General features: G+C 41.8%; 1 protein-coding gene across 3 annotated transcripts in view; it reads left to right on the plus strand.

The window, feature by feature from the left end:
• Nucleotides 1-25,366, plus strand: part of kiaa1328 (KIAA1328 ortholog) — a 137,355-nt gene that overhangs the window by 91,349 nt on the left and 20,640 nt on the right. For all 3 annotated transcript variants that reach the window (XM_033032200.1, XM_033032182.1, XM_033032191.1), the window contains one exon: nucleotides 5,623-5,731. In XM_033032200.1, the coding sequence (XP_032888091.1) occupies nucleotides 5,623-5,731 (109 nt within the window). The remainder of the gene's footprint in view (nucleotides 1-5,622; nucleotides 5,732-25,366) is intronic.

The following is a 25,366-nucleotide window of genomic DNA, read 5'->3' on the forward strand; positions in this document are numbered from 1 at the left end:
CCTTTCCCCTCTCACCCACCCTCCCTCTTATCCTCCTCTCCACCCCCCTATCCCTCTTGCCCCTCTCTCTGTGTGTCTCTCTCTCTCTGCCTCTGCCCCTTCTCTCTCTGCCCTCACCCTCTACCCCCCCCCCCCCCCCCTCTAGATGTGACTGCAAGTTGGGGGCTATGCGTCAGTAGATAGGGTGGTTATGGGGTAAAAGGAGCAAATTAATAATATTAATATAATATCAAGGGGGCAATTAGCGTGAGTGCGGGGGGGGGGGGGGGATAGTTAGTGTGTGTGACGCTGCGTGCCGCCTCCCCCCCCCACAACCACACGTTGGGGGAACAGACCCAACGGGTCTGCACTTGGTCTAGTATATAATAGGTTTCGTGTGAAAGTTGAAATAAATAGGAACAGTGAGTTCAGTGATAGGCAGCAAGGCAGCTGAAAATAAATTATGAAAGAGATGATGTTGCAAGGCAAAAGTTTATGGTAGTTGAAAAAATAAAGAAATAAAACGTTGATACAGAGAAGAAATAAATGGAACTGTTAACCGAAATTGCTTTCACATTTATGATCTGAAATTGTTGAATTGTGTAATAAAAACAGAAAATGCTAGAAATACTCAGTAGGGCAGGCAGTATCTGAGAGGGGAGCAGAGTTAACATTTCAGGTTAATGGTCTTTCATTAAGTGCTGCCTGACCTGATGAGTATTCTATCATTGTCTGTTTTTTACTTCAGATCTATAGTGTTTCCATATTAACATTTTGGATTTTTAAACTGGGTATTGTGTTCAGAAGTCCTTGGGTTTCTGATCAAAAGGTAAGTTACTGTTCTTGATCTTGTGTGGAGCTTTGCTAGAATGATGGAGGCTAAAGAAAAAGAGGTAAAAGTGGGTGGGGAATAACGTGACAAGCAACTGAGATTTACCTCAATAGACAATAGGTGCAGGAGTAGGCCATTCGGCCCTTCGAGCCAGCACCGCCATTTAATGTGATCATGGCTGATCATCCACAATCAGTATCGCGTTCCTGCCTTCTCTCCATATCCCCTGACTCTGCTATTTTTAAGAGCCCTATCCAGCTCTCTCTTGAAAGCATCCAGAGAACCCGCCTCCACCGCCCTCTGAGGCAGAGAATTCCACAGACTCACCACTCTCTGTGAGAAAAAGTGTTTCCTCGTCTCTGTTCTAAATGGCTTACTCCTTATTAACATAGACATAGAAAATAGGTGCAGGAGTAGGCTATTCGGCCCTTCGAGCCTGCACCGCCATTCGATATGATCATGGCTGATCATCCATCTCAGTATCCCATCCCTGCCTTCTCTCCATACCCCCTGATCCCTTTAGCCACAAGGGCCACATCTAACTCCCTCTTAAATATAGCCAATTAACTGGCCTCAACTACATTCTGTGGCAGAGAATTCCACAGATTCACCACTCTCTGTGTAAAAAATGATTTTCTCATCTCGGTCCTAAAAGACTTCCCTCTTATCCTTAAACTGTGACCCCTAGTTCTGGACTTCCCCAACATCGGGAATAATCTTCCTGCATCTAGCCTGTCCAACCCCTTAAGAATTTTGTAAGTTTCTATAAGATCCCCCCTCAATCTTCTAAATTCTAGCGTGTATAAGCCGAGTCTATCCAGTCTTTCTTCATATGAAAGTCCTGCCATCCCAGGAATCAGTCTGGTGAACCTTCTCTGTACTCCCTCTATGGCAATAATCACCAAAACCTTGTACAACTGCAGTAGAACCCACCTGCTCTTATACTCAAATCCTTTTGCTATGAATGCTAACATACCATTTGCTTTCTTCACTGCCTGCTGCACCTGCATGCCTACTTTCAATGACTGGTGTGCCATGACACCCAGGTCTCGTTGCATCTCCCCTTTTCCTAATCGGCCACCATTCAGATATTAGTCTACTTTCCTGTTTTTGCCACCAAAGTGGATAACCTCACATTTATCCACATTATACTGCATCTGCCATGCATTTGCCCACTCACCCAACCTATCCAAGTCACCTTGCAGCCTCCTAGCATCCTCCTCACAGCTAACACTGCCCCCCCAGCTTCGCGTCATCCGCAAACTTGGAGATGTTGCATTCAATTCCCTCATCCAGATCATTAATATATATTGTAAATAGCTGGGGTCCCAGCACTGAGTCTTGCGGTACCCCACTAGTCACTGCCTGCCATTCTGAAAAGGACCCGTTTACTCCTACTCTTTGCTTCCTGTCTGCCAGCCAGTTCTCTATCCACATCAATACAGAACCCCCAATACCGTGTGCTTTAAGTTTGTATGCTAATCTCTTATGTGGGACCTTGTCGAAAGCCTTCTGAAAGTCCAGATATAACACATCCACTGGTTCTCCCTTATCCACTCTACTAGTAACACCTCGAAAAATTCTATAAGATTCGTCAGACATGATTTACCTTTCATAAATCCATGCTGACTTTGTCCAATGAATTCACCACTTTCCAAATGTGCTGCTATCCCATCTTTAATAACTGACTCCAGAATTTTCCCCACCACCGATGTTAGATTAACTGGTCTGTAATTCCCCGTTTTCTCACTCCCTCCCTTTTTAAAAAGTGGGGTTACATTAGCTACCCTCCAGTCCTCAGGAACTACTCCAGAATCTAAAGAGTTTTGAAAAATTATCACTAATGCATCCACTATTTCTGCGGCTACTTCCTTAAGTACTCTGGGATGCAACTTATCTGGCCCTGGGGATTTATCGGCCTTTAATCCATTCAAGTTACCTAACACCACTTCCCGGCTAACCTGGATTTCACTTAGTTCCTCCATCTCATTTAACCCCCGGTCCCTTGCTATTTCCGGAAGATTATTTATGTCTTCCTTAGTGAAGACAGAACCAAAGTAGTTATTCAATTGGTCTGCCATGTCCTTGTTCCCCATGATCAATTCGCCTGTTTCTGACTGCAAGGAACCTACATTTGTTTTAACTAATCTTTTCCTCTTCACATATCTATAAAAACTTTTGCAGTCAGTTTTTATGTTCCCTGCCAGTTTTCTTTCATAATCTATTTTCCCTTTCCTAATTAAGCCTTTTGTCCTCCTCTGTTGGACTCTGAATTTCTCCCAGTCTTCTGGTAGGCTGCTTTTTCTGGCTCATTTGTACGCTTCATCTTTTGTTTTGATACTATCCCTGATTTCCCTTAAACTGTGTCCCCTGGTTCTGGACTCCCCCAACCTCTAGCGTGTCCAAACCCTTAACAATCTTATATGTTTCAATGAGATACCCTCTCATCCTTCTAAACTCCAGAGTGTACAAGCCCAACTGCTCCATTCTCTCAGCATATGACAGTCCCGCCATCCCGGGAATTAACCTTGTAAACCTACGCTGCACTCTCTCAATAGCAAGAATGACCTTCCTGAAATTAGGGGACCAAAACTGTACACAATACTCCAGGTGTGGTCTCACTAGGGCTCTGTACAACTGCAGAAGGACCTCCTATATTCAATTCCTTTTGTTATAAAGGCCAACATGGCATTCGCTTTCTTCACTACCTGCTGTACCTGCATGCTTACTTTCATAGACTGATGTACAAGGACCCCCAGATCCCGTTGTACTTCCCCTTTTCCCAACTTGACGCCATTTAGATAGTAATCTGCCTTCCTGTTTTTGCTACCAAAGTGGATAACCTCACATTTATCCGCATTAAACTTCATCTGCCATGCATCTGCCCACTCCCCCAACCTGTCCAAGTCACCCTGCACTCTCATAGCATCCTCCTCACAGTTCACCCAGCTTTGTGTCATCTGCAAATTTGCTAATGTTACTTTGAATCCCTTCATCCAAATCATTTATGGATATTGTAAATAGCACCGAGCCTTGCGGTACCCCACTAGTCACTGCCTGCCATTCTGAAATGGACCCGTTAATCCCTACTCTTTGTTTCCTGTCTGCCAACTACTTCTCTATCCATGTCAGCACTCTGCCCCAATACCATGTGCCCTAATTTTGCCCACTAATCTCCTATGTGGGACCTTATCAAATGCTTTCTGAAAGTCCAGGTACACTACATCCACTGACTCTCCCATGTCCGTTTTCCTAGTTACGTCTTCAAAAAATTCCAGCAGATTAGTCGAGCATGATTTCCCCTTCGTAAATCCATGCTGACTCGGACCGATCCTGTTACTGCTAATCAAATGTTCGGCTATCTCATCTTTTATAATTGACTCCAGCATCTTCCCCACCACCGATGTCAAGCTAACTGGTCTATAATTCCCTGTTTTCTCTCTCCCGCCTTTCTTATAAAGTGGGATAACATGGGATAACCTCATAGTTGATGACTAAATAGGTGTTTCACAAAACAGTCAACCAACTTGCTTTTGGTTTGTCCAGTGCAGAGTCAATTACCTTGTGCGCATTGTGTGCAACTGAATCTCTTTAGCCTGGAATATGTTTTTAGTACAGTGCGAAGAATGACATGAAGTAAGAGGGTAATTTCTGTAACTTCACAGAAGGTGCTATAGGAAGCAGTAAGGGTGATTGAGGAAGGTTAGGTTTTTAAGAAAGATTGTCCTTGCAGAATATTCAAAGGTGGGAAAAATAATGTGAAAAATGGATTGCTTATATTTGTTCCCTATGTGCCTCTCCTATATGCAATGATGTTAATTTTACTTTACTACACCCAAAAAAGAAACATTTTTCAAGTGATAAATTAAGGTTTGCTAGTTTCCTTTCATATTTAATATCAAATCTTGGAAAGGTAATCTTTGAATAGTGATTGTATTCTTACTTCTTAAGTATGATGTTTGTGCACTCAACCTTCAGTGAGGAACTTAAGTATGTAATTCCAAACTAATATTTCAGTGCATTGCTGATATTGTGCATGTTTAGAAGTGTCATTCTCTTGAAAGACACATTTTAAGCTTTTCTCAACTGTTCAGTTGGATATAAAAGATCCAAAGGCAACATTTGAAGAAAAGCAATTGCTGTCATATACATTTAAATTTTATAAATATTTATATTATATAAATTGTATATACAATTTACAATTTATATATTGTGTGTGTATATACAATATAATGTTATGTATGTTATATTTGATAAAATATATATCTCAAATGTTACATTTGCTCTTTCTTAAATTGTGATCCGTGCAACAGCTTTGATTTTAAATCAGTTATCTAAGATGAGATAGATGCCATCTGGTACCCCCTATTTGGTTAATATTTCCCTCAAGTTTTCTGGGAAATTCAATTAATCTATAAATAGCTTTCCTTTAAGATCCCAAATACCTAAAAAGGAAGCTACCTTAAAAAATATAATCCCGTTCAATATCCTGGAAAGAGTTAGGAGAGAAGAATACAGTATATGTTTATGCTATCCTACTGATGAGTCCCATCCATTTTGGCATAATGCTTTCCTAATTGCAACGAAAGCACTGATTTCCTTTTCATTTAAATTGTGTTAATTCCATCCTCCTTGGGAAACAGAAGGTAATTGTAATTAATATTTTAGCATGCAGAACTTTTAAAATGTTTATGATTAAAAGGCACATTAGATTGGAAGATTAGCTGTGAGACATAAAGGTCGAATTGAAGGAAACTAATGAATTACATTTGATATTTGCCGCATTCAAGTAATCTCGTGTTTTTATATAGGGACTACTTCACTTGCTTACAAGGATGTGGCTACTTCTCCTGTGTCAGTTTTCAAAAAGGACGAACAAGTTAACATGGCAACATCATCCATTTGGCCTGAATCACTGAGGTAGGTTATCGAGGAAATGTATAGCATTTGTTCATGCCAACCATGGTGCCTATCATTACTGATCCCATTTGTCCACGTTATGCCCATATTCTTCTATGCCTTTCTGATCCAAGGACCTGTCCAACCACCTTTTAAATGCTGTGATTGTATCTGCCTCCATTACTTACTCTGGCAACTATAATTTCGGAATAATGTTGAATTTTAAAGAAAATATCAGGTTGACTATTGGAACAAACTTTTAACCTATTTTTAGTTGTCTTTTTTTGAAACATGAATTTTGTACCTAGAGGGCTTTACTTTAAATTCTGCTATGATAGTGAGGGGACTTAACTTAAATAAATCAATCTTCTTTGGCTCATCCCGGGGGAAAAAATATTGAAAGAGCTACAGGCAAGTCTTTCCTAGCCTAAATCGTTTTTTGATATCCTTCAAGGAAGGGTCTATTTGCACAATATGCACTGGTCTATTTATGTCCCCTGTACACAATTGATTCACAATACTGTCATGGTAGATGAGGCTGCTTGAAATTTCCAAGAATAAACATCGAGTTATAGAGTTGAAAGTCCTGCTGCAGCGTCTCAACTGGAAATGTTGGCTATTTTACCTCCATAGAGGCTACTCGACCTCCTGTTCCTCAAGCCATTTGTACTTTTGCTCCAGACTACAGCATCTCCAGCCTACAGCTGTCTTGTGTCTCTATAGTATTGAAACTTTAGTTATTAAAGAGGGCAACATTTTTAAATACTAGGTGCAGACAATTATATATTTCATGATATGAACAATGAAGAATTTTCAGCAACCTTTTTTTGGTTTAGTTTAGAGATACTGCACGGAATCGGGCCCTTCTGCCCGCTGAGTCCGCGCCAACCAGCGATCCCTGTGCATTACTACTTTCCTACACACACAAGGGACAATTTACAATTTTATCAAGCCAATTAACCTCCAAACCTGTACGTCTTTGGAGTGTGGGAGGAAACCGGAGCACCCGGAGAAAACCCACGCAGGTCTTGGGGAGAATGTACAAACTCCACACAGACAGCACCTGTGTCAGGATCGAACCCGGGTTCTGGCGCTGTGTGGCAGCAACTACACCGGTGCGCCACTGTGCTGCCATCTCTGATGCAGATCCGAAATAGCATTTATAATAATTATTAGTTAACTTCGAACTGAAAATTCAGCTGAAATGTAAATGGCAGATTAGGTATCTAAGGGTAATACAATGGAAATAATGCATTTGAATTTCCAAAATTCTTCACGTAAAGAACCTTTTGTTGCATGTGGTTGATCTCCATGTCTGTTATTAGAAGGTCTTGAAATGCTTTACTCCTTCCTATATGCTTGGCTAGACTTGTGGTCAGAGACTCTGGAGTTGGAATAGATAATGCACATATTTAAACATATTTTGAGAATATTCTTGAAGTATTTTGTTTGCCCTACTGGAGATGATTTGCCACGTCAGAATTTTGAATAGAGGACTTGTCTTGGGAATTTGTTGTCAGGGAATCTGATGAAGTGGCCCATCCACCAGAGCTGATTGTGATCTGTCCTTTGATGTTAGGGATGTTGGCCCAGTTCAGTTTAGTTTATTGTCACGTGTACCGAGGTACAGTGAAAAGCTTTTTTTGCATGCTAACCAGTCAGCAGAAAGACAATACATGATTACAATCGATCCATTTATAGAGAGAAGGCACGGATAATTAATTTTGGATAATTAATTTTGGTTTAATCTGTTCACTGACATGTTTTTTTTCACTGAATGGGTTAACAATGGTTTATATTAATAAGAAATAAACAATTTGCAACGCCTGTCCCTATACTTCCTCCTTCGACTCCAGTCAAGGGCCCCGACAGTCCATTCAGGTGAGGCAGAAGTTCACTTGGACCTCCTCCAACCTCATCCACTGTATCTGCTGTTCCTGGTGTGGACTCCTATATATCGGCGACACCAAGCGTAGGCAATCGTTTCGCTGAACATCTCCACTTAGTCCGCCTTAGCCTACGCGAACTTCCGGTTGCTAAATGCTTTAACTCCCCCTCCCATTCTTTCCTGGGCTTCCACTACTGTCAGAGTGAGGCCAAACGCAAATTGGAGGAACAATATCTCGTATTTCGCTTAGGCAGTTTACAACGCAGTGGTATGAATTTTGATTTCTCTAACTTCTTTAACTTCGTAACCCTTGCTTTCCCTCTCTCTCTTTCTCTCTCTCTCTGCCCCTCCTCCATCTAAGTTATCCAACTAGTTTAAAGGGCCTTTCCCACTTGCCGACTTTTTCGGCGGCTGCCGGCGTCATTGACTGACGTACCAGGATCGCCGAAAGATTTTGAACATTTCAAAATCCAGCGGTGACAAAAAAATGTTGCGACACTTGAGGAGACATCGCACGTCAATACGTCATCATGCCGCAACTTTCTCGGTGACCTGAGACGTCAGTCAATGATGCTGGCAGTCGCCGAAAAATTCCCCAAGTGGGCCAGGCCCTTAACTGTCCTCCTGATTCATTTTAGTTTGTATGCCTCGTTGTTACTTCCCCTCAGCAAACAATGAACCATTTTACATTTCCTTGATCATCATAGAAACATGGAAAATAGGTGCAGGAGGAGGCCATTCGGCCCTTCGAGCCAGCACCGCCATTCATTGTGATCATGGCTGATCGTCCCCTATCAATAACCCGTGCCTGCCTTCTCCCCATATCCCTTGACTTCACTAGCCCCTAGAGCTCTATCTAACTCTCTCTTAAATCCATCCAGTGACTTGACCTCCACTGCCCTCTGTGGCAGGGAATTCCATAAATTCACAACTCTCTGGGCGAAAAAGTTTTTTCAGTGATTGTATCACTTCTAATATAGTGCTTTGATAAGAGTAGGAGGTTCATGGTAAACTCTGAATTTATGATGTTAGATGAGTTGATTGACAATAGACAATAGGTGCAGGAGTAGGTCATTCGGCCCTTTGAGCCAGCACCATCATTCACTGTGATCATGGCTGATCATCCACAATCAGCACCCTTTTCCTGTCTTCTCCCCATATCCCTTGACTCTGCTATCTTTAAAAGCTCCATCTAACTCTCTCTTGAAAGCATCCAGCTAATTGGCCTCCACTGCCTTCTGAGGCAGAGAATTCCACAGATTCACAACTCTCTGGGTGAAAAGGTTTTTCCTCATCTCTGTTCTAAATGGCCTATCCCTTATTCTTAAACTGTGGCCCCTGGTTCTGGACCCCCCTAACATTGGGGACATGTTTCCTGTCTCTAGCTTGTCCAATCCCTTAATAATCTTATATGTTTCAATAAGATCCTCTCTCATCCTTCTAAATTCCAGTGTATACAAGCCCAGTCGCTCCATTCTTTCAACATATGACAGTCCCGCCATCCCAGGAATTAACCTCGTGGACCAACGTTGCACTCCCACAATAGCAAGAATGTCCTTCCTCAAATTTGGAGACCAAAACTGCACACAATACTCCAGGTGTGGTCTCACTAGGGCACTGCACAATTGCAGAAGGAACTCTTTGCTCCTATACTCAACTCCTCGTTATGAAGGCCAACATACCATTTGCTTTCTTCACTGCCTGCATGCTTACTTTCAGTGAGTGATGAACAAGGACGCCCAAATCTCATTGTACTTCCCCTTTTCCCCAACTTGACACCATTCAGATAACAATCTGCCTTCCTGTTCTTGCCACCAAAGTGGATAGCCTCACATTAAATTGCTTCTGCCATGCATCTGCCCACTCACCCAACCTGTCCAAGTCACCCTGCATTCTCATAGCATCCTCCTCACAGTTCACACTGCCACCCAGCTTTGTGTCAAATTTGCTAATGTTACATTTAATACCTTCATTTAAATCATTAATGTATAATTTAAATAGCTGTGGTCCCAGCACCGAGTCTTGCGATACCCCACAAATCCCTGCCTGCCATTCTGAAAGGGACCCGTTAATCCCTACTCTTGTAGGGCCGAGATGGCCTGTTTCCGTGCTGTAATTGTTATATGGTTATATGGTTATACCCCCAATACCATGTGCTCTAATTTTGCCCACTTATCTCCTATGTGGGACCTTATCAAAGGCTTTCTGAAAGTCCAGGTGCACTACATCCACTGGCTCTCCCTTGTCCATTTTCTTCCTCAAAAAATTCCAGAAGATTAGTCGAGCATGATTTCCCCTTTGTAAATCCATGCTGACTCGGACCGATCCTGTTACTGCTATCCAGATGTGTCGCTATTTCATCGTTTATGATTGACCCCACCACCGATGTCAGTCTATAATTCTCTGTTTTCTCGCTCCCTCCTTTCTTAAAAGATGGGATAACATTAGCTACCCTCCAATCCACTGGAACTGATCCTGAATCTATAGACCATTGGAAAATGATCACCAATGCTTCCATGATTTCTGGAGCCACTTCCTTAAGTACCCTGGGATGCAGACCATCAGGCCCTGGGGATTTATCAGCCTTCAGTCCCATCAGTCTACCCAACACCATTTCCTGCCTAATGTGAATTTCCCTCAGTCCCTCCGTCACCCTAGGTCTTCTGGCCACTAGTACATCTGGGAGATATTTGTGTCTTCCTTTGTGAATGCAGATCCAAATTACCTGTTCAACTCGTCTGCTCTTTCCTTGTTCCCCATAATAAATTCACCTGTTTCTGTCTTCAAGGGACCCACATTTGTCTTAACTATTTTTTTCTTCTTCACATAAGAAGCTTTTCTATCCTCCTTTATATTCTTGGCTAGCTTACCTTCGCACCTCATCTTTTCTCTCCGTATTGCCTTTTTAATTGTCTTCTGTTGCCCCAATCCTTTGGCTTCCCACTCATCTTTGTTATGTTATACTACTTCCCTTTTATGTTTATACTGTCCTTGACTTCCCTTGTCAGCCACAGTCGCCTCTTACTCCCCTTAGAATCTTTCTTCCTCTTTGGAATGAACTGATCCTGCACCTTCTCTATTATTCCCAGAAATATCTGCCATTGTTGTTCCACTGTCATCCCTGCTGGGGTCTCTTTCCAGTCAACTTTGGCCAGCTCCTCCCTCATGCCTCCATCGTCCCCTTTGCTCAACTGTAATACTGACACCTCTGATTTTCCCTTCTCCCTCTCAAATTGTAGATTAAAACATCAAGTTATGGTCACTACCTCCTAATGGCTTCTTTACCTTGTTCCCTTAGCAAATCCAGACAATTAGTTGGCAACACAACAGAAATTGGAAAGTATGATGTACTCAATACTTGTTCATACCACTGATACGTCTTCTTGCTAATGTTATTCACCATTTCAATAATTTGCAATTAAAGTACAGTATGAAAATACATTTGTAGGCAAAATTTAGGATTGTTTGAAATACTTGGCTGGAATTCTGTAGTAATGAAAATGATATCTATTAGAAATACTGCCAACATTAGTTGATAAGGAAGAGACAATATGGTATTGTCACATCATCATTCTCTATGATGATCCTGAATAGGCTTTGTCTGCTCTTTAAAATTATCACTTTGGTATTAGTTTGTTGTATTTGTTCAAAAATAATAGAAAGGAGATTTAGATTTGGTCATAGTTTGGCCAGTGGTATAAATGTTTGTATTTAGGGGTAATTGTTTGAATCTTCCTTCCGGCTGCAGTAATATTTGAAATCTCGGCATGCACAGCCAATTGTTTTCTCACAATTAAAATGAATGGTGGGAAATTCGGGCATAATATGTACCAACGCTCCCGGTTAAAATTGCTCTGATGTTCTGGAAGCCGAAAATTATCACAAAAAGAATATTATGCCATTATGAAAATGTTATTGATATTTACTGATAAATTCTGTGCTTAATAAATTATGATACGTATTTGCTATCTTTTATCAGAGAGGAATGATATATTGAACACATGGATCAGGATATTAATATATTTTAATAATTTTGAATAAGCAATTACTGGTTTCCCATAATTTGTGGCCATACTGTGTTGCTCAAACAAATAGCTGGATGGCTACAATGTGTTTTTATCAATCCCAGTCTTATTTCCATTGTTCAATTAAATATGCAGCCATAACAGGCTCACTCAACTACCTTCCCATTTATTTCAGTTAATGAGGTTTGTTGAAACGTCTTTTATTTCCCTGAAGGAAAGATATATGAGGTTACCGCCTTAACATTTTAAACACAGTGTGTGCAGATACTGTGCTCTGCAGCTTTTAAAAGAACAGAGATTATCTGTTTGCAATTCACTCTTTGGGATTAGTGAAGAAGTCTGTAATTGAATCTTTTGGAAACAAATAGGATTGGACTACAGTTCATAACTAATTAATAAAATTGCTGTGAAAGATTTAATTGCAGAAATCTAAACTTAATTAGTTGAGATTAGCTTTAGAACATCATTTAGAACATGGCGGAAGTGGCGGCGCTGGGAACGGCTGCGGCTCGCCTGCAGTCCGTTTGTCTACTTTTTTGTGTTGTTTTTTTCGTTTTGTCTAGTTGTGTTTTTGGTTTTTAGGTTGTGTTTATGTGGGGTGGGGGGTTGAAACGGGGTTTGCTGTCTCTCCCTTGGGGGGAATACGACTTTTTCGTCGTATCCCCCCTCTCTGCCTCCGTCTGCGCTGAGGCCTAATGGCGGAGCTGGCGACCTCGGGACTCCGGAGGCAGCCTGTCAGGACTTGTCCTGGGCTCGCTCCCGTGAGGGCGGCCCAGCTCGGGGCTGGAACTGCGCTCCCGTGAGGACGGCCTGGCGAGGGGCCGAGACTCTCCTGTGAGGGGCTGTGACGCTCCCGTCGGAGTGGCCCAGCCCGAGGGAGGAACGGCACTCCCGTCGGAGTGGCCCAGCCCGAGGGAGGAACGGCACTCCCGTCGGAGTGGCCCAGCTCGAGGGAGGAGCGGCACTCCCGTTGGAGTGGCCCAGCCCGAGGGAGGAACGGCACTCCCGTCGGAGTGGCCCAGCCCGAGGGAGGAACGGCACTCCCGTCGGAGTGGCCCAGCCCGAGGGAGGAACGGCACTCCCGTCGGAGTGGCCCAGCCCGAGGGAGGAACGGCACTCCCGTCGGAGTGGCCCAGCTCGAGGGAGGAGCGGCAATCACGTGAGGGCGATCCAGCTCGGGGCTGGAACGGTGCTCCGGTGGCTGGGACGGCGTTCTGGCGGCGGTGACCTGGGTCCGGGGTTGAGCCGCGGGCCAGCGTCCGTTGGACTGGAGGGCGGCAGCTTCGACCACCTTTGAGCCGGCCCGTTGCTGGGTTCGGTGAGCCGCGGGACTGTTTGTACCATCGCCTGGTGGGGAATCGCCTCAGCGCAGAGGGAGAAGAGGAGGGAAGAGACTGCAGCCCTATGATTTTTGCCCCCACCACAGTGAGGTGCTTGGAGGACTCACTGTGGTGGTGTTAATTTGTGTTTATTGTTGTTATTATTGTATGATGTATGTATGACTGCAGGCACGAAATTTCGTTCAGACCGTGAGGTCTGAATGACAATAAAGGCATTCAATTCAATTCAATTCAATCAGCGACTTGAATTTCCCATCCTATTCCAACTCAGATCTATGAATCTGAGGATTCCAGTACTATTACAATGAGAGTTAATGCAAGTTTAAAAAGCACCTCATCTGCTGTCTGGGCATGTTGGTCTATTCTCAGTGTATAACTCTTCCGGGACGATTTTTGTCCCGATCCACGGCATTCCTCCGCCATATACTACCCTCCCCACAGCTTAGTGAGCTTCTACTTTCTCCTTGGCTGTTCTGACAAAGGGTCCTTGACTTTGAACATTAACTTTTTCTTCACACAGGTGTGGCCTGATTTACTGAGTATCTCTAGCATTTTCTGTTCTGATTTTGATTCTCAGAAAAGAAAATCTGTAAAAGTGATATGAAGTAAATTAAAAGCTGAATCAAAGTCAGATTGTTAAAGATTGATCTCACTTGAGGAATTGGGGTATGAAGGAATATTGCGAAAAGTAGTTATTTGAAATCAAGAAAGTTTATAGATTTCCAATGCCAACAAAATTATCAATGCTACTCAATGGCTGGCTCCCATTTAAAAAACATAAAGAGGAAAAATCATGCACTGTTTTTATGATAAATAACCAAAAACAAGTGTACTAGTTACAAGCTTTTAAAAAATTGAAACTACAAATTATACTTTGCATTTTACAGTAGGTTAGATCTTAATAATTGAAATTTTTGCTGAGTATTTGTCATAATAAAAAAATCAGCATTTATACACGGTGTTGGAACTGGTGTCTCATCCAGTGCTTGTGAATGCTTATCTTTACAGTACAACATAGTAGCTAATAACCCCATATCCAGGCATTATTCTTGTAAACCTCCTCAGCTCCCATTCTCACACCACATCCTTCCTGGCGTGGCATGATCAGAAATGCATGCAATACTCCAAATGTGGCCGAACCAAAGTCCTATAAAGCTGCATCATGACTGTAATTCCCTGGATTCTATCTACATCCCATCTTAAATAAAGGAACAACATTAGCTACTCTCTAGTCCTCCAAGATCTTGCCTGTGGGTAGAGAAGATGCAAAGATCTTCGTCAAGGCTCCTGCAATCTTCTCTCTTGCCTCTTTCAATAACCCAGGATAAATCGCATTAGGTCCTGGGGGTTTATCCACCTTAATGCTCTTCAAAGCTCCAACACCTTCTCTTCCTTAATCTCATAATGCCATTGCGTATTTGTATTCTTCACATAGATCTCACTGTCCTCCATGTCTTTCTCCTTGGTGAAAACAGATGCGAAGTATCTGTGCCTTGTCTACATCCCAGACTCCAAGCACAAATTCCCTTGATCCTTGAGCATTCCTATCTTCTCCCTGGTTAACCTTTTGCTTTTAATATAGGTTAAATTGTTTTGGGATTTACTTTAACCTGACTCATCAAAGCCATAACGTGGCTCCATTTGGACGTAGACCTGTCTGAGTCCATCCTCTTAAACCTTACACATGCTTCCTTTTCCACCGTTTACAACCACTTTGGTCATCCAAGGTTCCCTTACTTTGCTATCTTCATATCTCCTCTTCACTAGATCATGCCAGTTCTGAACTTTGATCAATTGATCTTTAAATGACTCCTACATGTCAGATGTAGACTAACCCAATAATGATTGCTTCCAGTGTACCTTCCCTTGATCCTGCTAAATAAAGTCATAGTTTGCCGTACTCCAATTTAGTGCTTTGCTGCAAGGTCCACCTTTCTCCATATTCAAAACAATCTTAAAATGTATGGATTGTGATCACTTTCCCCCAAATGTTCTTCCACTGAAACCCAGCCACCTGGCCAGGTTCATTTCTCAACAGAAGGTCCAGTATGTTACCTTCTTGGTAAGACTATCCACATACTGTTTCAAGAAATCTTCTTGGATACACGTCAGAAATTGTGCCCCATCTAAGCCTTTGACACTGAGCAAATCCCAATCAATATTGGGGAAGTTAAAGTTACCCACTAAAATAAACCTGTTGCTTTGGCACCTTTTGATAACCTGGCTACATATCTGTTCTTCTATCTTCTGCTTGCTAGAAAGTGGCCCATAATACAACCCCATTAGAGAGCTTGCACCTTTCTTATTTTTAGACTTCACCCTTATTGTCTCAGCAGATAAACCCTCCAGTTTGTGTAGTGAGTGCTGCCGTAACAGTCTCCCTGATTAGTGATGCACCTCCACCTCTTTTGCTTCACTCTCAATCACATCTGGAACATTGAAACCCAAACCATTGAACTGCCAGTCCTGTCCCTCTCACAACCATGTTTCTGCAATGGCCAAAAATCATAGTCGTAAATACTAATCCAGGTTCTAATTTCACCTGCTTTCCCCACAATACTCCTCTCATTGAAATTTACCACCAGCATCACCATAGTCCTTCACCTCTCCCCGCCTGTACCTTCCCATCACTCGTTCCAATTTCTCACCTACTACTCCGATTCGCAGCCCCCTGCCTCTCTAGTTTAAACTATCCCGAGTAGCACTAAGCTCCTTGCAAGGATTTTGATCACCCTCCTTTTGACATATTCAAAAGCCATCCATTTCTCACACGTTACTCAATCATCTGTACATTATTTGGCCCATTACTATAGTACTACGGTAAAATAAAAATGATGGCAATCATTGTATAGTTTGCCAGAGTCAGGATCATTCAAGACGATCTATTCACATTAAAAAAAAAAGGGGTATGGTTAGTTTGGAGGAACCTGTGGATGGTTTTTGGAATTTTCTAACAGCATATGTAAAAATGCTATGGAAGTAGTCTTTACCCAGTATCGGGGATCAGGGGAATAAACAGGTTCAATATTAGAAATGTTGTAGATTGCATCTTCTTTAAATGTTTCTTTTCCCTTAACTGAGAGGAGTAGATTTAAAGTAATTGGTGGAAGGGCAAGAGGGGAAATTAGGAAGAACGTTTTGCACTCAAAGGGTGGAAAAATCTGGAATTTGCTACTTGAGAAGTTGGTAGATATAAAAACTGCTGCCACAAATTAAAAGTACCAGAATGGCCAGGACCTGCAGGACTGCAGAAAGTAAGATTAGATTAGGTGGTTCTGTACTCTCTGGAGTTTAGAAGAATGAGGGGGGGGGGGACCTCATTGAAACGTACCGAATCGTGAAAGTATTGGATGTGGAGAGGATGTTTCCACTTGTGGGAAAGTCTAGGACTTTTGAGGTACTTGCCTCAAAATTAAAGGACGTTCCTTTAGGAAGGAGATGTAAAGGAATTTCTTTAGTCAGAGGGTGGTGAATCTGTGGAATTCTTTGCCACAGAAGGCAGTGGAGGTCGTCAGAGGATATCTTTAAAGCAGAGATAGATGGATTATAGATTACTACGGGTGTCAGGAGTTATGTGGAGAAGGCAGGAGAATGGGGTTAGGAGGGAGAGATAGATCAGTCATGGCAGAGTGCATCTGATAGGCCGAATGGCCTAATTCTGCTCCTATTACTTATGACCTTATGACTAAAGGGCCTGTCCCACGGGCATGCGACTCCATGCGGCAAGCGCGACCTAAAGGGCCGGTCCCACCAGCATGCGCCTGCATGCGGCAAGCGCGACCTAACCAGAAGCGGGGACCGCGCGGAGGTTGAGTGAATGACATGAAGTTCGAGCGAAGTCCGCGGGAAGTTCGCACGTGACGTACGGTGTCGAGGCGGCTGCGGGCCGGTGGGCCGTTGCAGCGCAGAATTTTTGAACACGGTCAGTTTTTCGGAGCCCCGCGCGATGTCGGGACCAGCTCCGCACAACTCCATACGGCTCCGGCAATTGAAGTGGGACCGGCCCCGCGAGGCCATACGGCTCAAGCGACCATGTTAAGTTGCGCTTTCCGCATGCAGGCGCATGCTGCTGGGACCGGCCCTTTAGGTCGCGCTTGCCGCATGGAGTCGCTTGCTCGTGGGACAGGCCCTTCATGTTGTACTAAATGGCTCCCTTCCTGCACAATTGTATTTTCTTAGATTCTAGAATCATAATATAACTGATATTAATAATGCATTGTCAGCTGGCAAAATAATGCCTGTGCAATTATGATACTTGAGACCACTGTTACATAAAACCCTATCACAAGATGGCACTACATGTGAGGTTCTATAATGTGGATATGGAGGTATACTACACTAAGTAATAGTTTTGCCATTTCAATCGTTTAATCTGGAAAAGGAAGATGCCAACTGACTGACACTAAACTGGAATTAACAAAATAATTAAGATTTGAGACTAAATTAGCGAAGGAAAGATTACGAAAACTGCAAATAGAGAATATACATGGATTAAATATTTTGCAAATGACTAAGCATTAATAGTTTAGTAAGTATCAAATGTCAGCGTCAAAGGTGGCTACTAAATATACATTGGGTATGCAGCAAATAATTTCACTGTGCCTTGTCACATGTGACTATAAAGCATTCCATTCCAAGACCAATGTTACAATTAACCAGAATCTAAGCAACAATTTAGGATTGTGTGAGTCAACAATGATAAAATTATAGAATTATATAAATCCATTGACACAGTCCTATTTTCTTAGTCTTGGAGTGAGCAATATGTTCTCTCAATTAGCTGTGAAAGATATTGATAGGCAACTGCAAATTGTACTTGAAATAGATCTGCTATCCTTTCAAATTCTGCAGTTAACCACAGGACCTACATAATAGATCTGTTGAACACTTACATAGGTCAGATAGAAATGATAATAGGCTCCTTGTGCGACTGTTTAAAATGTTACGAATTCCCGATGGAGTTAAGAAGAATTGATTACCTTCCTTTTTGAAACAAAACCTGTTGACGATCAAAACCTGAAATTGAGTCTTTGGGAAAAGTAATCACTTTAAACAGGATTATTAAAGTATTATTTTACCCTCATAAAGTTATGAACAGTGATATATTAATGTAGATGTTGTAGGAGTACTCAGTAATTTAGTTGCTGCACTTCTGAAGTGTACTAGAAAATCCATCATATTGAATCACTTGAGTTATCATTGTGAGTTACTTGATCTTTGGCTTGGATGCAAAATATACATTTTCACGGCCACACAATTTTTCTGTTTGATAAAAATAATATTGCAATTTTAATTGAGAATCCACTCACTGGTACAACTCTCTTTGATGCATCACATTTATTGCAGGAAATACCTGAAGGCTCACTAGATGAATGGAGACTGAACTACAAGTCATTGGGTCAGATGACTAAAAAATTACAGCAATATTTAAGGAGCACCTTAAGGATAGGATCAATTTAGGCATGGAAAGTCTAATACTTTGGGAGATAAAAGTGGAATAATTAAATTTAGGGGAATTTCTTGAAGCAAAATTAGCTGAAGCAGAGATATCTTGGAAGGTTGTAGAACTGTAGGAGGTTACAAATGTTTGGTGAGGTGATGGGGTTGCACTTGCAAGGTTTGTTGTCTTGCTGAGAATATTAACATATGAAACTTTGTAAATGTATGAGTAGGTTGAAACAATGATTTGGAAAACAACATGTGTTGTAATTTTAAGGTAGACAAAAAAGCTGAAGAAGACCTATCAATTATTTCATTGGACGCAGAAGAAGCATTTGATCAAGTAGAATGGCAATATCTGTATAAAGTATTGCAAAAATTTAACATGGGAGAGAATTTTATCTCATGGGTAAAACTATTATATGACAAACTGACTGCTAGAATACTGACTAACAACATGCTATCTTCAAAGTGTCAATTATCAAGGGGCAATAGACAGGGGTGTGCATTATCACCCCTGCTATTTGCCCTTGTGATAGAGCCTTTAGCAGAAAGTATAAGAAGCCATCCGAATATTCGGGGATATAATACCAAAGATTCAAATAATAAAATTTCACTATACGCAGACGACGTACTATTATACATTACAAATTCGCAAGTTAGTATACCAAATATACTAAATTTAATAGAGGAATTTGGCTCCTTTTCAGGATATAGAATAAATTGGAATAAAAGTGAAATTATGACGTGAAAACCTCGTCGAAACACCTGTTAAAATTCCCATTTAAAATTGCAACAGAAAAATTCAAGTATTTGGGTATCCAAATTACTAGAAAATATAAATCACTATTTAATGCAAATTTCTTGCCTTTATTAACTAAATTGAACGCGTTGATTAAATTCTGGAAAATACTGCCGATATCCTTAATAGGCAGAATAAATGCTAAAAAAAATGTTCTTTCTACCACAAATATTATACCTATTTCAATCAATACCAATATACTTATCAAAAAAATTCTTAAAAAAATTAGACTCCAATATTACAAACTTCATATGGGACTACAGATCGCACAGAATCCAAAGAAAACACCTGTGTAAACCTAAAGAATCTGGGGGACTGACACTTCCGAACTTTTTATACTACTATTGGGCAGTGCATATTAAAAACATAATTTATTGGTTGGCCAGTTCTGCCCAACAGGGAGAATGGATAAGAATGGAGAAAGAGGATTGCTCTCCTTTTAATATAGGAGCGATCCTCTTCTCCCCGATACAATATATAAGAAGAACCCGATTATCCACAACACAATACGAATTTGGAAACAAATAAAACTAACTTTGAAATTAAGAAACCTATCGCTTTTATCTCCAATAGTTAATAATCCCTCATTCAAACCATCTCTCACTGACAAAACGTATACCTATTGGGAAAGAATAGGAATTAAAAGGATTGGAGATATGTATGAAATGGGAAACCTTTTATCATTTCAACAATTACAATTAAAATAAAACCTCAAAAGTAATCAATATTTTAAATACCTTCAAATTCGAGACTACTTGAAAAAACATATACAGGTGCACAACCTTTTATCCGAAAGCCTTGGGACCAGACACTTCTCGGATTTCGGAATTTTTCGGATTTCCGAATGGAAGATTTTTAGCGTAGATTAGGTAGGTAGCGCGGGCGGCTTGAAAAGTCTGGAGCGGCTGCCTCCTCCCCGGAGACCGGGGAATCATTGCTTAAATGTTAGTCAGTTAGTTTGGAGGGATTTTATGTGGTTGGGGGGGGGGGGGGGGAAGGGGGAAACTTAAATTCTTCGTCCCCTACCTGGTCGGAGAGGCGGGGAGCGGGCAATGCCTTACCGGGTCGCCGTGCAGTAAGCTCCGGAGCGCTGTGGCCGCCGACTCCCAACATCGCGGAGCCGGTTGGAGCTCCGACCCCGGCAACTCTACCCCTGGCTGCGCGGCGCTCCAAATCCAGCGCCGCCCGCGGCCGGACGTCCGCAGCCCCAGCTCCGCGATTTTGGGAGTCGGCGGCGTCGCAGCTCTGGGATACCAGCGGGGAGCGGGCAATGCCTTACCGGGTCGCCGTGCGGTAAGCTCCGGAGCGCTGTGGCCGCCGACACACAACATCGCGGAGCTGGGGCTGCGGGCGTCTGGCCGCGGGCCGTGCTGGATTTGGAGCGCCGCGCAGCCAGGGGTAGAGTTGCGGGGTCGGAGCTACAACCGGGGCCGCCCGCGGCCGGACGCCCGCAGCCCCAGCTCCGCGATGTTGGGAGTTGGCGGCCACAGCGCTCCGGAGCTTACTGCACGGCGACCCGGTAAGGCATTGCCCGCTCCCCGCCTCTCCGACCAGGTAGGGGACTAAGAATTAAAGTTTCCCCCTTCACTCCCCACCCCCCATTCACATAAAAGCCCTCCAAACTAACTGACTAACATTTAAGCAATGATTTACAGATGTTTAAGAGTCTCCCCGGTCTCCGGGGAGGAGGCAGCCGCTACAGTAGTACAGACCTGGGTTGACAGTGGGTCGTTTCGGGTCAAGTTTGGCGCCAAACGCGAGCTTTGGTGTGCAGACGACATCCTGGAAAAAATGTCCGGTTTTCTGAGCTTTTCGGTTTCCGGAACTCCGGATAAAAGGTTGTGCACCTGTACAAGGATATCAAACTCTAACCCTAGATTTACTAGATGAAGCAATGAACAGTAAAGCAGAATCAAGCAATTTAATATCATATTTATATAATATTTTAAATATAGAATTACCATCGACAGAGACAATTAGAGTAGACTGGGAACGAGAATTACTGATAAAAAGTACGAAAGAAACATGGGAAAAATACCTAATATACATACACAAATGTTCGATTAATGCAAGGCACAACCTAATTCAATTTAAAATTTTACATAGATTATACCACTCAAAAACTAGATTGAATAAAATCTATCCAAATATCTCCCCCATCTGTGATAAATGCTTATCTCAAAATGCCACTATAACACACTCTTGTCTCTTGCACAAAACTTCATAAATTTTGGAATTAAAAATTTGACATTTTTACAAAACTATTTAATATAATTATGGTTTAATAACGGCAAAAAAACTTATACTTAAATTTTGGAAAAATGCATCAACACCACGCTTAAAATGGATTTCAAATATGTCGGAAACGTCACATCTTGAAGAAATGCGACTCCTCCTAGCAGGTAAAGCAGACCAATTCTTAGTGATTTAGTCTCCTTTTATCGACTTTTTACAAGCATATGGTGCAACACAACCGTAGAAATCAAATGTTTCAGAACCAGGTGAGGGGTGGCCAAGAACATTAAATAGGTATATCTTCCTCAATCTCCTTTTTTTAAAACTTATTTTCTTTCTCTCTCTTTCTCTATTTCTTCTTTTCTCTCTCCTTCTTTTCGCCATTCTTCTGTACCTTTTCGTGTACTTCTCTCTTCTTTCGGGCTATCTCACGCACCAATCTCTGATAATTTCTCTTTTTCTACTCTTCTGTTTTATTTTTAAACTAAAAATAAGACGTTGTACATGAAATGTAATATGTCAATATGTATTGGGTACTTTGGTACTACATTATTGTACTTCTAACAAAAATAAAAAAAATAAAAAAAGCTGGAGAAACTCAGCGGGTGAGACAGCATCTATGGAGCGAAGGAATAGGCAACGTTTCGGGTCGAGACCCTTCTTCAGACTGATGTCGGCGGGGGGGGGGGGGGGAAGAATTGGAGGGTTGGGGGGTGTGATAGAGCTGGGAAGGGGAGGGGAAGGAGGGAGAAAGCAAGGACCACCTGAAATTGGAGTAGTCAATGTTCATACTGCTGGGGTGTAAACTACCCAAGTATGTTATAAATACAGGTAGATATGGGATGTGGGTCACAACATGACAAAAAAAGGCACCTCGACTAATTTGAGGAAGGACATCCTTGTGATTGAGGCAGTGCAGCGTAGGTTCACGAGATTGATCCCTGGGATGGCGGGACTGTCATATGAGGAAAGATTGAAAAGACTAGGGCAGTGGAGGCCAAATCACTGGATGGATTTAAGAGAGAGTTAGATAGAGCTCTAGGAGCTAGTGGAATCAAGGGATATGGGGAGAAGGCAGGCACGGGTTATTGATTGGGGACGATCAGCCATGATCACAATGAATGGCGGTGCTGGCTCGAAGGGCCCAATAGCCTCCTCCTGCACCTATTTTCAATGTTTCTATGACCCACGGTCTACACATAGTTTGGTGCTCATTTTAAGATTCTGCCCGACACCAAGGCAGCAAATTGTTTGATTCTGCCTACATAAAATGTTACGAAGCGGGTCACTAGGGAGGCGAGTGCGTTGCTGCAACTGAAGATGTTGGATTTGGTCTAATCGGGTTTACTTTGAGGATATTTCTGATCTCTACGTAAACAGTTGCACAATTTAAAGATAGGGCTGAAGAGAAGTGGTGGTGATGGAGAACTCTGTCATCTCATGTGAAACCTATTTTTTTAGGATGAAATCACAGAGTTGCAGCATGCGGTTAAAGAAAAGGAGCAGGCCAAGTTTAGGTTGTAGAGGAACACTTGATAAAATGGTGTGCAGGTGAGATGGATACAAATCAAATCAAAACATTACTTATACAGATGTTCAATGAAAGAGATGCATCCGAGGAGGATGCCATGGTCAACTGTGTCAATGATTGTAGGTAGATTGAGAAGAATAAGAAGGCATAGTTTGCCTTTGACCCATGTAGGAATACAGTTGCATATTTGATTAGAGCCCCCTTAGGACTGTGAAACATGAAAATGACGACGCATGTTGTTTTCCAAATCTTTGTTTCTACATGGAATGGTGATGAGTAAGACACTTATTGAAATGCATTTGCCAATCTGTTATTTAATTATTGTTAATATCTAACAGCCTGCTTCCGAACGCAACAAATAGCTGTGTGTGCTGATGATGTAAGATTTTTCCTCATAAGATTGAAGCATCTTTGCAATTGTGAATGGGATTTTGTTTTGCAAAAGAACTCCATTGCATAAGTTACGTGCTGGGAAAACATCCTGCATGTATGTTCGAAACACTGAAACACTCATTTATAGATCTTAGGCCCTTGGAGTTCTGGTGTTTTAATGTTTTTGAGATTAAAAACATGAGAAACTATGGCATGACGGAGTTAGTTTTATGTTAATAATTGCTTTTCATGAAATGATTATTTAATCTTTTGCAATGCCATTTCAAAAATTATCAAAATCCCTCTGTCTTATTCAGTGCATTATGCTTGGAAAATGAGTCTCAGCACACAAACTTCCCATTCGGTGTTGTGCACTGGGAAGAACTTGCTCTCTTAACTTTTCCAATTGGCGTATATATTTTACTATTCCCGACTTTTAAAAACAGAGTATAATATAACACTGATATTTAAAGACATTTGTTTTATTTATTAGAGGATTTTCTCAATGGCAATATTTCATCACTCCATGATAATGTGAATATGAATAATATATTAAGTCCGTAGTTACAATGCACTTTGCAGAGGTTTGTGACAATGTTAAATGTATTTGGATTCTTCTATTCATTGATTCTATGGAATGCAATTCATGTTCATATTTGTGATCATACAAAATTAATATCTCAGCCTCCTTATATGTAAGGACCCTGGAAGTACTGGTTAAAGTCAGACTAATTCCTGGGGTAAAATGCAGTTGAAAAGGAAAAAAAAATCTGAAATGAGAATTGATTCATATCAATAATAGGTGCTATGTTTTTTATTCTGGTATGTTGCTGGTAAAAGTAGATGAGCTTGATATTCAAAGTTCATTTATTAGCATATACTCTCCTGGTAAAGGAAATTGAATCAACATTAGATACAGGACTGGAGATGTAAGGAACTGCAAATGCTAAAATCTTGAGCAAAAAATAATGAGGGATTCCTCAGGCCAGGCAGCATCTATGGAGGGAAATGGACAGACGATGTTTCAGGTAAGGACTCTTTTCCGACTGATTCAGGACCAATAATGTGGAGAGGATGTTTCGACTGGTGGTAGAGTCTAGGACTAGAGGTCATACCCTCAAAATTAAAGGACGTTCTTTTAGGAAGGAAATTAGGAGGAATTTCTTTAGTCAGAGGGTGGCGAATCTGTGGAATTCTTTGCCACAGAAGGCTGTGGTGGCCAAGTCAGTGGATATATTTGAGGCAGAGATGATAGATTCATGATTAGTACAGGTGTCAGAGGTTATGGGGAGAAGGCAGGAGAATGGGGTTAGGAGGGAGAGATAGATCAGCCATGATTGAATGGTGGAGTAGACTTGATGGGCCGAATGGCCTAATTTTGCTCCTATCACATAATCTTATGATTCTCAAGCAACTTCCTTCTTGCTGAAGACTGCACTTTAAACAGGTTTGGAATCTGGTACACTGAAGTGTTTGGACAAATTTGTTGGTGCCTGCGGCAACTTGGGCCTCAATTAACGCAAAGAAAACAGAAACTATGCGCCAACTATTTTCCACCATTGTCCCTCCTACTATAGTCCATCTAAAGAGGAGTCCTGACCTGAAAGTTTGCCTGTCCATTCCCTCCACAGTTGCTGCCTGTCCTGCTGAGTTTCTCCATCACTTAGTGTTTCCCTCAAGATTCCAGCATCTGCAGTTTTTTGTGGCTTCATAAATTATGCATCAAAGGCCCCTGACACAGAACCAAACATCCTTGTGAATGGTCAGAGGCTTTCAGTATTGGACAAATTCACATAACTTGGCAGCACTCTCTCAAGATCGGTCACCATTAACTGCAAAGTCAACAAGTTAGCAAAAGCCAGCTCTGCTAAATATCAAGAGCACCCTAAAGATCAAGCTGATGGTATATTGTGCTGTTGTCATACTGACCTTAATCTATACTTGCGAAACATGAATAGTGTGCAGCAAACATGCCAGACACTTCCACAAAACTCGTCTGCAAAGAATACTTCACATCAAGTAAC

Source organism: Amblyraja radiata, chromosome 1 (genome assembly GCF_010909765.2).
Source record: "Amblyraja radiata isolate CabotCenter1 chromosome 1, sAmbRad1.1.pri, whole genome shotgun sequence".
In the NCBI taxonomy this organism is placed as follows: domain Eukaryota; kingdom Metazoa; phylum Chordata; class Chondrichthyes; order Rajiformes; family Rajidae; genus Amblyraja; species Amblyraja radiata.